This window comes from Enoplosus armatus, chromosome 8 (genome assembly GCF_043641665.1).
Source record: "Enoplosus armatus isolate fEnoArm2 chromosome 8, fEnoArm2.hap1, whole genome shotgun sequence".
In the NCBI taxonomy this organism is placed as follows: Eukaryota; Metazoa; Chordata; class Actinopteri; order Centrarchiformes; family Enoplosidae; genus Enoplosus; species Enoplosus armatus.
The window spans coordinates 13,782,962-13,796,450 of NC_092187.1; the positions used below are offsets into that span (position 1 = coordinate 13,782,962).

The following is a 13,489-nucleotide window of genomic DNA, read 5'->3' on the forward strand; positions in this document are numbered from 1 at the left end:
ATTAACAAATGATCAAAGATTAATGTGATCGAAGTTTATCACACAGGAAAACGACCGGACTGCTCGCCTGAATACGGATATATCAACAGACGGGTTATATTTGCATCTCAGAGGAAATCCCGGGGAGAGCGGGTCCCTTTCTACCCCTGGACAGTCCACGTGGGCGGTGTCTCTCCGTCTCTCAAGATACGGAGCTGCGATGCAGAGACGGTCGAGCTCGGGTAATTAAAACAAGTGCACCCACACAGACAGCCAGTCCGCAGAAACGAAACCTAACGTGTTGGAAAGTCGGCGCACATAGTCCGAATGAACAAACCGAAACAAAACAGAGCGATTAACTTTTAATTTGGCCGAGTCAGTCAGTGAACACGTCCTTAATAACAACTGCATCTTTCCTTCAACGTAGTTTTAGCCTGTATACTGCATGTCGTCTGTTATAACTGTAGCCGACCAAACATCTGACATACAGTAGTTACCTGCATTAAGGCTGCCTACTGATAATAATAATAATAATAATAATGACAATAGAGTGAAAAATCCAGCACTTACTTAACCCTAACCCTTTAATCCCATTTGGAAACGTATAAATGAGCGTGTGCATAAGGAAATGAGTCTCCTGATTCAACCTTTACAACTAATGTTAATTTCACATTCACTTTATGAATGTCACATTTTGTACTTGTTCAAAACATGAGCATATGGTTGCATGCAAGTGAACTAAGCTTTATCTTAACTAAACATCCTGTTAAATGTAAATAAATAATGGCCAGGCAAAAAAATGAGTGAAGCAGTAAGTAATTTGGAAATGTTACAAGTGCTTTCACAATAATGCAAGCAGTTCTGAATGCAAACAGACTGAAATAAATTATGTCACTTATACCCCCAATCCGCTCTACCCTGCTCTACCTCCCATGTGACAGTGCGAACCACTGCACCACCATGCCGCCCATGATAACTTGGTTAGAGATTGTTTAAGAAGGGCCACAAGTTTAAGAGTTTGGCAAGTGAAACAGTGTTGATGCTCTGAGCATTGAAGGCCAGGCCTGGTGCTGATGATGGGTGTGTCTATCAGTGATGGAAGCAGCGTGACCTCACTGCATGTAGAGTGTGAGGAGTGTTGCACTAGACTGCCTTCACCCTTTACACAGTGAGTCCAGCAAGTTCAGATTGACATCAGCGACTTTGTGCCAGAGTTTCACACTTTTCCCAAGTTGTTTTTTATTTAGTCTGAGATTGCCAAACCAAGAGATCATAAAGGATGTTATAACCAACTCTCTTAAAACTTTTATGTTTAAAGTGTAAAACTTTAAACAAAGACTGGTTTCAGTTCTTTGAGTTTTGGTTTCCCTCTTTACAGATAGAAATCTGCTTTGGCATCAAGAGTAGGCTTTAAAGCTAAAACAGATAAAATGAGAATAAAACAGTGCAGTTAAAGCACAGCGCAAGATATGAATACATAGTCCCAAATTTTATTTAATAAAAGGCAGTGACAGAAAAGAACTGAAACTTAGAGTAGACCTCATGTTTTCTGGAACTTTGATGTGGTGCCAAAAAACTAAATGCAGCTTCTCTGTTTAGTTTTGACTGGGGACAGTAAGAAGACCTGTTCCACACGATCTGAGAGGTCTGGACTCTGGATTCTTTATATTCTTATGGTGATAGTAAGCTCATTTTGTAATTGTCTTAATGTAGCCATTGAAATTTAGGTCTGAGCCATTTATTCATTTTTGTACGTTCAGATCTGTAATTACCAATCAGCAAAAAGTAGTCCCTGTCTTTCATATAGGATTTGCTCTGCCAGGCTCTGGCTATCACCCGTCCTCCCCTTTCCCAGGGAAATGATTTATTCTTAGGCTTTGCACCAAGAGAGTCCCAGAGAGGAATAACACTTACAGATTTATTGTCTGACAGGAAGTTCCCGTTTCGTAGTAGGCTCCTAATTACAGGGTCATCAGCAGACTGAAGATACCTCTCTTTATGATTATTCAAACAATTATTTGGGTATAAGACAAAAGTGGGAAACACTACATCCCTGTGTGGTGCACATAACTATCTATTGACTCAACTGCAGTTTGTAGAGTCATCTCATTGTTATTGTGTTACTATCCACTGGACTGACTTGATACATTTCCCAAGGATTCCTACAGCATTTAGGTTTTCCCCTTTCATTTCTTAGCAAACCATAAAATGACATAATGTTTTACTGTCAGTTGTCAGCAGGTGTCACTGATTGTTACCATAAAAACATAACTCTTATCATTTATCATTCTAATTCTATTTATGAAACATTCAAAATGTGATAAATGATAGGTAGGTAGATAGATAGGCAGTTCTACCTTGTGTCTGTCCTGAATGATAATGACATTTTTGACCGCAAACTTTTATTTATTTTTAGTTTATTCTTTATTCTCTTTGTATGTTAAATACTGAAGCCAAAGACGAGTTTGGGAGGTCTGCTGGTTCCATCAACAGGACCAGCTGTTGCTGAATCCCTCTCCACTGTGGGGTGTAGATCAAAGGTGGAAAAAGAACCCAAATCCCTTAGTCCTCAAGACAATTTTCAGACAAAGGAAAGACACACTGTATGTCTTTCCTTTGTCTGAAAATTGTCTTGAGGACTAAGGGATTTGGGTGAGTACGTGTGAATGTGCATATTACCAGAGGCTTGGTGAACGTGTATTAGTCAGTGCATCTTCCTCTTCCGCTGCATCAGAGACTGTAATGCCACGGTAACCCCCTTCTTTGGAGCAGTAATGGATCAATCTAAAAAGAGAAGTCAGTGTATGAGGCATGTAAGTAGGTAGACATGTATTTGTCCAACACATCCTTCTCCACTGAAAGAGAATTAGACTGATGAGGACTAACTTGTTCCAGATGTGGTCAGTTTTCAAAACTCTCGGGTCTCCAACCACAATCAGTAAGGCTCGTGCTCGGGTCATTGCCACGTTGAACCTCTGAGGAGATGGTTTCAGTTAGTGTGTATGTACTAATGAGTGTCTGTGGACATTAGTAGTTTCATGAAAATCATTTCTTCATATTAATGTGGAGCAAGGTGCTCAAAATTCTGAAAGAGGCGTGTCATTTATTGTGGCGATCTCGCACAAATCTTATATATTGTTCTTGAGTTTTTGTGTGTGTTTGTGTAATGTTTCTCACCTTCTCATTACCAACAAAGCCTAGAGTGAATCGTTGCTTGTGCGCAGTCAGTTTGGGATTGCTGCGCACTGTAGACACCAGAATCACGTTGAACTCTTTACCCTGAAACTGCTCCACTGTACCAACCTATGAAATATAAATATAAATGTGAGGTCTGTTAATGTAGCTCCCAAATCTCTCTCCAACATGTTTTGCAACAAATGTACAATCACTTTATATCTCCATACCAATACATTTTCCAAGTTTTCATTCCTGAGATCTTTGTCCATCTGAAGGGCGTTCTGGATTTTCTCGACCTGTCAGCACACAAAAATAAGACGATGTTAACAGGGTTACCCTTACCCTTAGATTGCATGGATATTTCTTTTATGGGAACTGAATACTGGGGTCCAAGATGACACACATTCAGGCAAATGAATGAAAGTTGCTAGCCCAGCCAAAAAGTGCCTCTTTAGTATCTCATTCCCTGGTCTCGCCCATTTGTCCACACTAAGGCAGCTTTTTTAGGCTCTGTAATAATTGACCTTGTTTGCTATTTTGAGGTATCCTGTCACAGGTTTTACAGATGTATTTTTATAATTGTGTTTTGGAAAACAGGATTCTTTTTTTTTGCGGTATGGCGCTTGCCTCTGGGGACTAATGGCAAGCTGGCTTCTGTCTATTAATCTATCCATGGATTCTTGTAATAACATACTCACTTGTTTTCTGTACGGGGCAATGATGCCAATTTCTCTTGGTTCGATTTTGGTCATACCCTTTTTGTGAAGATGGTCAACAAGGGATTTTAAGTATTCCTTCAACACCTCTACCTCTGCCATGTTGTAAACAGAGGGACTGCTGGCTTCACGTTCATCAGTACCTGCTACTCCATGGAAGATCATAGGGAAACCCTGAGACACCGAAAGAGAAATGAGAATAGGGGTGGGGAGAGGGAGAGAATTTGTGTGTGTGTGTGTGTGTGTGTCTACATTACTTTCTTGGGCAGGCGTTCCCATTTACAGTATGAACTGCATTTCTCTTTATGAGCAAAGGGCTGAAGTTCTCCTTTATAAAAGAGCTCATTGGGAATTTTCAGAATCGCAGGGTGGGACCTGAGAAAGAGAGAAGAGGAAAAGAAGACCATTGAAAAAATGTGAGCCAGGGACAAGTTCAGACAAAGCATGGGGAAGTTTAAAAGTAACATTGGTAACAAGGTTAAACAACATATTTAAGCATTACCACTACCACACCTGTAGTTCCTCAGTAATTTCGTGATAAAGCGGTTGTTGAACCCCTGTGTCTCATGTGACTTGTAAAGATTGATGTCCATCAGACGTTCCAACAGGGACACACCTGCACATAGTAAATGGCTTCAAACTTCCTTAGGTACAGGCAATAATAAACAGGGTTCGGATAGCACTTAAGTGAATACTAGAGACCATCTTGTGATCGGATCACAGCAGCCGTGATGCCCATCAACATGTTCTGACCTGTGAGTACTAAGTAGTCATTGCTACATTATTTCATGATTACTCAGTAGTCATGGGTCAGAACGCACCCACATACTAACATACTGGGATAAAGTGATCCAGACTTAAAACGAATATGGGCCAGGGGCATCCTTGCTTGGACCACAACCATCTTCGAACTCAGTCTTCATTTTTATCTCAAATACACATTTGTAAAGTTTCATGACTGCATCTTGCAACGCTATTGTGTTGCAAAATCTGTCCACAGACAGACATATAAACACCTGGCAAAGTACTCAGAACTGCTTCTGTCGTTACAATAGGTGTCTCCAGGACCACATTTTGCCATGTTGACACATACACAGACTCACTAGGTGAAAACCATACCAGCCACACACCGTCACAGCTGGTAATAATAGTGTTCACCTATATGTTTAAAAGGTATACACAGTGCTCACCCATGCCATGTTTCTGTGCCATTCCGGATGTGATGATGGGGCCTAACTGTTTAGGGTCTCCAGCCAGCACCAACTGGCATCTCTTTGATTTCAGTAAACCTGTGGGACAAACACAGAAACATTAAGGAAACACGCTATACAGAATATGAAATTCTGTATGTTAAACAAGCTGAACTTCTCAGTCACCTGCTATAGGGATGATACACTGCATTTCTGCAGCCTGGCCTGCCTCATCCACAAAGATATAAGTGTAATGATCTGGAGGAATCCCTCCTGTTACCAGCCTGAATAAGGAGAAAGACAGAGATAGAACAAAGCTTAATATTTAGATAAAGGAATTGCAGTTATAGTTCCGTAACATTCACTTCAATTTTCACAGACAAAGTTCAATTGACTTGATAATTCTACTTCAAGTAGATCTGAAGATGTAAATTACAAAACATTTAATGTATAAAAATTACACTCAACATGATGGTAAAATCAAACTTTATTAACCATTATGCATGTTTGCTATAGCTCAGTGTCTGCTTGTGTTAGCCAATATGATGATTCAAGGAACACTAAGGGCAGCTAATGAGCCAGCATGCACATGACCACATTACCTGGAACTGGCACACCCAAATGGAATGCAGCCATCAATTATTTAATTCATACATTATTAATTCATATCAATTACACCTATGCTTTTCCTGCTGTGACATGTCAAAATAGATCAGCTGTGAAAAATCCTTATTGGCTATTTAAGGAGAATTATATGTAGTAATGTTGTAAATTTAACAGTATTATGGATTTTCAAATTCAAATAGTAATTCACTGCATTAACTACTTTACCTTCCCGCAGTTATCAAGCTGGTGACCATGATCTTATACTTCATCAGCTCCTCTTTAGGGGGAATCATAAGTGAGTTTGTGTCGCGGTTCAGGTTGCAGCAAAACTATAGAAAAACACAAAGCACATACATACATATACACACCAACACACATACAGTACACCGAGATATGCAGAGGTCAGAATTAAGTCTGATAGTACTAAATTAGACTAAATAATACTAAAATATCAGAGAGTGAAAGATGTTATTTGAGGTGAAGCAGCTGAACTCTTCATAAATCTATGATGTATTGGTATTTCTTTGTATATCTTCATAAGCAATCATTGTTTAAAATTGTGGTATATGTGACCTCTTGCCAAAGACTTGTGTTTTATGCTAATGTCTATGTTTGTTTATTTTTGAGGAACTGAGTCAAAAAAAAAAGAAAAAAGAATCCAGACCTTTATATTTTTGGGAATATCTCTCACACGGCAACTTAGGGCATATAAGCGATACACCTTGCGCTTTCCCATCTTTCCTTCCAGAATCTTCTCACAGAGATGATCAGTTGCACTGTTGGAAGGAGCGCAGGCCAGGATGTTGCATGAGGCCTGCGTTTCCATTATCTGCTTGATGGCTTCCACCAAAGTCATTGTTTTGCCTGACCAATACATGTAAAAACACATTATTATAAATGTAAATAAAAGTAATACATCACACACACGTGCATGTGCAGTACCTGTGCCAGGTGGGCCAAATACCAGGTAAGGAGCAGGTTTTGCGGAACCAGCAACAATGTGTTGAATGGCTGTACGCTGCTCCGGGTTGCTCTCAAGCCCCACCAGCCTAATGACAGAAAGACAGCGGTGCACAGGGGTGACATCAGAGCTGAGTTAAGAACGTCAGTGTTTACATGATAGGATAAAAGGTACAGACTCAGTAAGACCATACTGAAGTATGACCTTGTCTGTATAACATGTTTTGAATGTTGTCCCTGGATTCTTGACCTTGAGGTAATCTGACCTGAGTAGACGTGAACGGTGGGAGGAACGTTGTCCAGTAGGGAACAGCACCTCCTTCAGTCTGTGCCTGTACACCAGCGCAGCTGCTCTATGTTGGATACGCAGGGGTGTACGGTTGATATTGAAGGTAACCCTGAACCTCATGCCCTCCTTGAAAAGACTCAGGAACCTGCATCCAAATTCACAAGTAGTCATGTGTGGCATTATGGACTGAAAAATTTCAATTTCAATTGGGGAGCATTGCGTAGGGAAAAAAAGAGAGCAAAATCAAAACGCTGAAACCAAGAAGCAGACCTACATTTCCCAAAGTCAACAACGCAGAGAAAAGGGGTGAATTTATTTCAGTCAAGCCTTAAACTTGTCGCAGGAAAGTAGCTTAAACTTTTAAATTAAACTTGTAACTTAGACTAGAGCAATAGCAGTAATGAAACAACAGGTTTTCAGACAACTGACTGGAAAGCTTATGATTTATGATTTCTCGCTGCTTAATTACTGATCAGAGGTGCAACCAACCCCTGGGACTGAAGCAATCATAATTCGCAATTTACTGTATTCCCATTTGATCCCTTCTAGTTTTCAACCGTCTGTTCTTACTCTTCGCTGAATTGCAGGTAGACCTGGTCTGTAGCCACATGATGGACCAAGCCTTTGTAAGTTTTATTCTCAAAAACTCTTGACTGGTCCAAAGGAGTCACCAGCACCTGGTTCCCGGACAGCCTCAATGGTGAGTTCTTAGAGACATCTGCAATCTGAGGACACAAAATCTTGTGTTAAACAAAAAAAGTTTATTAAGTAATTTACGGTTTCATTCTGAATTGTTCAGATATGGCCAAAGCAACAGCAGTTTGTCAATCTTATCTTATCTTCAATCTGTCTTATTGTGTGTGTGAGGCGCATCACCTGCAGAATGAGAAGGTCTGCGTTGCTTTCATGTCTGAACATGGGCACAGCATTCGGGATGTATTTCTCAACCTCTGTCTTCAGCTGGTGCTCCTCGAGATGAAGCAGCAAGTGGAACCTCCAGGAGTAGTTCTTCCAGTTCAGTGGTCTCTTCTGCAGGTCTCTAAAGAGATCCCAGTGACATGAGAAACTGGATCACTTCATCAGGCAGAGAAGATGTGTGAACATTAGGGCACCATGTTTCCTGCCCTGAAAGCATATGGCTCCTTGCACATACCCTATAAACTAGTAACCACAGTGACCTTTTTCAGTGCAAAAAAGTTACAACAAAATGTAGTGGGAAAATACAAAACACAAAAATAGTTGTGTAGAATAAAAACGCTCATATTGTGTGAATCACTAGAGAAATACTGCTTCAGTGAGTCATTTAAAGAACTGGTTTGATTTTCTTTTTCCAATCCCAGCAGTAGTACATCATGCTAGTTAAGCTATCATGTCCATTTAGCTTGAGTATTTTCACCCACTGCTTATGTAATGTTAACAGCTCTTTGCTCAGGGTGGAGTGAGACTATTTAATAAGATGAGTCATTATTCAATGATAGACTCACACTTGAAATGTCAGTGAGTATTTACAATATGCCACGATGCTGGGTGAACACTTGGTTCAACAATAAATTAAATCTGACACAAATTATGTTCACTTTCTCATTTAGTGTGTGTGTGTGTGTGTGTGTGTGTGTGTGTGTGTGTGTGTGGATGTAAATATACACACATGTCACATTTCCTGAGGTCTGCTATACCGTCAGGCATCGCATAGTACTTCAAAGGCACCACACACTTAAGCCACATCAATTTAACACTGGAGTGGAAAAACAAAGACAGAACATGGGACAGTAATAACTTGCTGACTAATACTTGTTGGAAGCTGCAGTATGTAAATTGAGTGTGCTGTGTGAACGGAAAATGTCAGAGGGGCAAGACAAGACAACTGTCATTTGGGAAATCACATTCAACCTTTCATGGTAATTTCTTTAAATTTGATTTCTGCCTGTAGAAGGCCAATCACAAAAAGTACTGCATTGGATGATTTCATAAGTAATGCTGTACAGCATAATAAACACACAAACATAGATAACATGACCATTAAATTATATTAACTTGTACTACCCTTCATCAGGTGTCGACTTCACAGTTTGGCGGTCACAAAGTGAGTTTGTGGCTGTAGGGAGGAGCTCTTCACTAAAAAAAGCCCTGTGTGTGACTTCCAAGAGGCGCATAATCTCAAATTTATCTGAGGACAGCTGCTGTGTTTCAAACCTAAAGACCAGTAACTGTTCATAGAAGCCTGGATGGTCAGAGTAGAAATGGACTTTGATTTCATATGCCTCTCCTAGAAACAACATGGGAGAAAAAAAGTTAAAGAAATTAGGTATATAAGCAGTAATGTTACTTGTGAAATGTGAATTAGAATAGTAGATATTTCAAAGCTGGAGACATTCAAAAAACTTTTATTATACAACACATGAAATCACGTGTTTTTCAGACTAACATGTTGGATTCAGTATTTTCATTGTCAAACCACTTATTGTGACTCAGTTGTCTATTCTGAGTCAACCTAACACATGACTGTCTGGAGTAATTTGCAGAAGGATTATGAACAGTCTCAAGTGGATAGAAAATGACGCATACTTTAATTATACAAAATGGCAAAAAAAGCACTTCACTATGAAAGTCAGTGCAGCTTCCTGTTTCTGTATTTTTTATTTTTTTTTACATTTTTGATGTACTATGCACATTGTTGTTTTGGTTTCACTAAATCCTCAAGTCAAGGTAGATTATGCACAATCACTACCTGTGCTGTTTGTGTTCATTTTTCAGTCTTGCTCGTCCACAAATAGGAATGGTGTACATGATATGGGCTATTGCTGGAAATTGCTCATCACCACTGAAAACTGTATAGACCCTCTTGCTGGTGGCGCATACGATTGTGTGTCTTTTTCATACCTGGTCCAAGAGTGTGTTGCTTGATAGTCTTGATAATGTTTCCATGACAGCCTGTGACAGTGAAAGTGTTCTTCACAAGGTCAGAAGCCCAAAAGTTTAAATAAACCGTTTTGACACCAGAGTTCTTCACAGTGAGCTGCACAACTTTCTGTTGGGTAGGAAACATGTTATATGCATACTGTCAGTATTACCACTGTAGCCATGAACAAACGCATATCCACACATACACAAAACTCACACAAAAGTGCCCTTACTAACCGAATCAAACACATTTTCTTGCAGCCATTAAAAATTAAGATAAGAATTAAGACCATAAAAGGTGTGCATATTGTAGGACGAGAGGGGTGAGTGAGTTCAAACAACACAATAAGTAATGATAGTCAGTAAGCTCTTGTGTTTGCAATGATGAGACCTAAATGTTGAGCGACAAATATTGTATTAATCTACACTATCTCAGACTTAATGAAAATGTTTAAAATTATGGTATTATTAGAAATATTAAAGAATAATCTCACACAGGTTCCTCAGTCCTCATAGTCTCACCTTGTTTTCATACACAGTGAGGCAGATCTTCTCTTCCACTGACGCAGGGTCAGAGGTTACGGTGACATCATATTTATTGGAGATTAGCTGAGCCCTGTTATGGTGGACGACAAGTAATACATGAGGCTTGTTTGAAATTATATCATACATAAAGTGGACTGCCAAACACGTACAGTACTTCTGTTGCAAAGCTTTGCTTGCACTTTAGAATTTAGGATGTACGGCCACTATCCCTCCTGCCTAAACCAAGATCAGAAAAAGAAATACAGGCTGCAGAGGTAGAATCAGTTTAACACCAGCAAGCATAGAAGACGAGCAGATGAGCAATGAAGGTTGAGAAAGCAATGACTCAGGGTGGCACCTGTCTTCACAGCTCTTAACCACATCACAGGAAGGTCGGTTAGGGTTGTTAGGTTTGAGGGCTTGGCAGTATTTGTCTTATTTTGTGTGTCACAGTTTCAGTTTGGGAGCAGTTACTTGAAGCAGCTACACAGTTTCTATTGGACACCATTTCACCATTTGTTTTTAAAATTCTATGTGTAAATTTAATGTGTAAAATAATAAATTTATTCTTTATAACGAGCTGAAAATATGGGGGAAATGGGTCAACAGGCCACTTATCAGATGATTTTTATCTGTGATATTTGTCATTTTTACTTGGTACTGCAGAAGTAAAGATCATATTATTTATATTTTAGTATTATTATACATTTCAAATACATTTAGACAAAAATAATCTGAACTAAACTTAATTTATTCATTATTCTTAACTTTAGTCATAGCATATTTTTTTTTAAAAACATGAAATCTGAATAGTATGGTACCTTTGAATATCAATAATTACACATTTGAATCTGTCTGAGCCTTAGAATTATAATTGAAGGCTTTCTTACCTGTATTGCTGAAATAACTTTGCCATTGTCAGACGGGCTTGGATCTTTCGGCGGGCCTGCTGAGCCATCTGTGCTTCAACATCGAATGTATTTTGTGGCCCATTCAGGTAACCAGATTTTTCTGGTCCTGTGTTCTGGACAGACCGTACTGCAGGCAACATTTGGGGTTGCTGTCGCTGCTGGTGGAGTGAACTCATTTGGTCCTGATGGTATTAAAAAAAAGAACCAGAAAGGATCATACACCCACTGTCTGCAGTATGAGTATAAAATGAGTCATGAATATAGCAAAATTCCTTAGTCCTATGTGCTGGCATTATCATTTAATCAGTGATGCGTTCCCCTAAGTTCTGACTTTCAAAGACTTTAGATTTAGATTAATGTGAAGTCAAACATTTCATCAAAACACCTAGAGACTCTAACCTGGAGTACCCCCCAAAAATAAGCTCACTAATTAACTAACTACTGCAAGCAGTCAGTTGTTGAGCAATCCACCTGTGTTGTGTCCGAGTCCTACCCTTTCCCCCTCTCTCTTCTAAGTAACATTTCAAATTCAGTTTAACCAGTTCAAACTAAGTTCAACAGTTAAGGTCAGGTAAGAAGACTACTCTCCTTGAGATATGCTGACAGTAGATAATAATTTGACCTTGATTGGTGAATTTTGATGAAAGCTGCTGTGTTTATATTGCGATGTACAACATGGAAGGACATTGAATAGGTTCAGCTCAGTTGTTTGATGTTTTGCTGCTGTTGTATTATGTTTGGTGTTGAGGTTAAAGTTTTCTGAATACTTGGGACACAGGGAGGGATTTCCTAAATTTATCTCTAAATTATAAATTAGGGTTAGGCCCAGTGTAAAACCAGGCGAGTGTCCGCCACCCTTCACTGTGGACCTCCCCCAGTATTGACCTTTTTCCTTCAGGGTCTTACTGAGGTACCACCAATCTCCAAACACCTACCACACACAGGTATTCCTGCTAATATCCGGTCGTCGGCACATTGACTATATAGGCCCTAGAGACGTGGTATTACTGGAACGTAATTAGGCTTCCTAAGCAGGCTAAGACGGTCATGCGTGGGAGTCCGTTCGAAAACCTAAAGATTAGGTCGTAGAACAGGCGTCACTCAATGTAATATCCGCGTTGGGTGGGGGTATCGGTTATAACATCTAAAAACCTCTTCACAGTCCTTCCAAAAGGAAATTTTGTCCAGTCATCGCATAAGTTTCTCTGATCCTTCTGTCAGTAAACTTAACCCCATGACAGGGAACACAAAATTACTAAACATAAAAGTTATAGCATTTGCCTTGGCTATACATACATTCATCCACTTCTATCGTATAATCCACTGAATAATTTAATGCCAGTAGAGTTATGGAATTATTGCAAGCTGTGGTATCAGTAATACAGTACATAATATATTTCAGACATAAATATAAGCTAGGCCTAAACATAAAATCGGTGCGTTATTGTATTAATATTATTATGGACATGGCTTACACAAATACAATGCTAACGTAACTTCACTACAGACAATCAATGTCACGTATGCTAGTTAGCTAGCTAGTTGTTGCTAACGTTACATTTATCCGCTAGCGTTGTGTGGCAGTGAAAGGACAGGGAGAAAGCTAGCGTTAATTAGCTAGCCTAAATGGAGCGGCATAAATGCGGCAGTAAAAGTGAAATTTAGCGTTAATTTGAGTAAATGCATGAACAACATAAAAACCTGGGTGTATCGGTAAGTGTAACGGTAACTGCCCAGTGTAGTCTGTGATTTAATTTCAACAGTTTGTCCGACATGTAGTTAATTACTATTTGTAAATAGTTAACATGTTAACTAACTAACTTTGCTAACTAACCCCGAAACAACCCTAATGTTAGCTAACCTTGATCTCGACCGCAGCAAACAGCAGTAGTGGTTATTTAGCAAACACATACAACAAGTTAGTAGGTTAACGCTAACTCACTTAAAGGCGGACAACAGGTAGCAGCATGGGAAACTAGCTTGACAAAGTGAATTTAAAATTAGCGTTGAGATTTGATTTAAAGGTAAATTCATTCCCAATCCCAGTGTAGCCTAGCAACAGCAAGTGATGCAGTTTGTAGAGGTTCAACAGATGTCGAAGTGTGTCTAACCTCCGTAACGTTTCCCTGTGTAGTCGGGGTAATGAATGTTTTTAGGTTATGTTTAGGAGTCGCAGAGTCGACTGGTTTGGGTTAGGATAAGTTAAGGTTCACCACACTTTCACTTTCAAATAAA

At 39.5% G+C, this 13,489-nt stretch overlaps 1 protein-coding gene across 1 annotated transcript; it reads right to left on the reverse strand.

The window, feature by feature from the left end:
- Window positions 1-2,654: 2,654 nt before the first annotated feature.
- On the reverse strand, window positions 2,655-11,394 carry LOC139289137 (putative helicase mov-10-B.1). Its single transcript, XM_070910660.1, has 20 exons — window positions 11,234-11,394; window positions 10,341-10,434; window positions 9,798-9,945; window positions 8,961-9,183; window positions 8,566-8,652; window positions 7,794-7,956; window positions 7,488-7,642; window positions 6,895-7,062; window positions 6,611-6,717; window positions 6,333-6,532; window positions 5,894-5,997; window positions 5,249-5,346; window positions 5,063-5,161; window positions 4,386-4,488; window positions 4,130-4,247; window positions 3,855-4,046; window positions 3,384-3,452; window positions 3,157-3,282; window positions 2,866-2,954; window positions 2,655-2,763 (listed from the first exon to the last, which is right to left on the reverse strand). Exons 1-20 carry the CDS (start codon window positions 11,392-11,394, stop codon window positions 2,655-2,657), a joined length of 2,613 nt encoding a protein of 870 aa, XP_070766761.1.
- Between the last annotated feature and the right edge of the window lie 2,095 nt (window positions 11,395-13,489).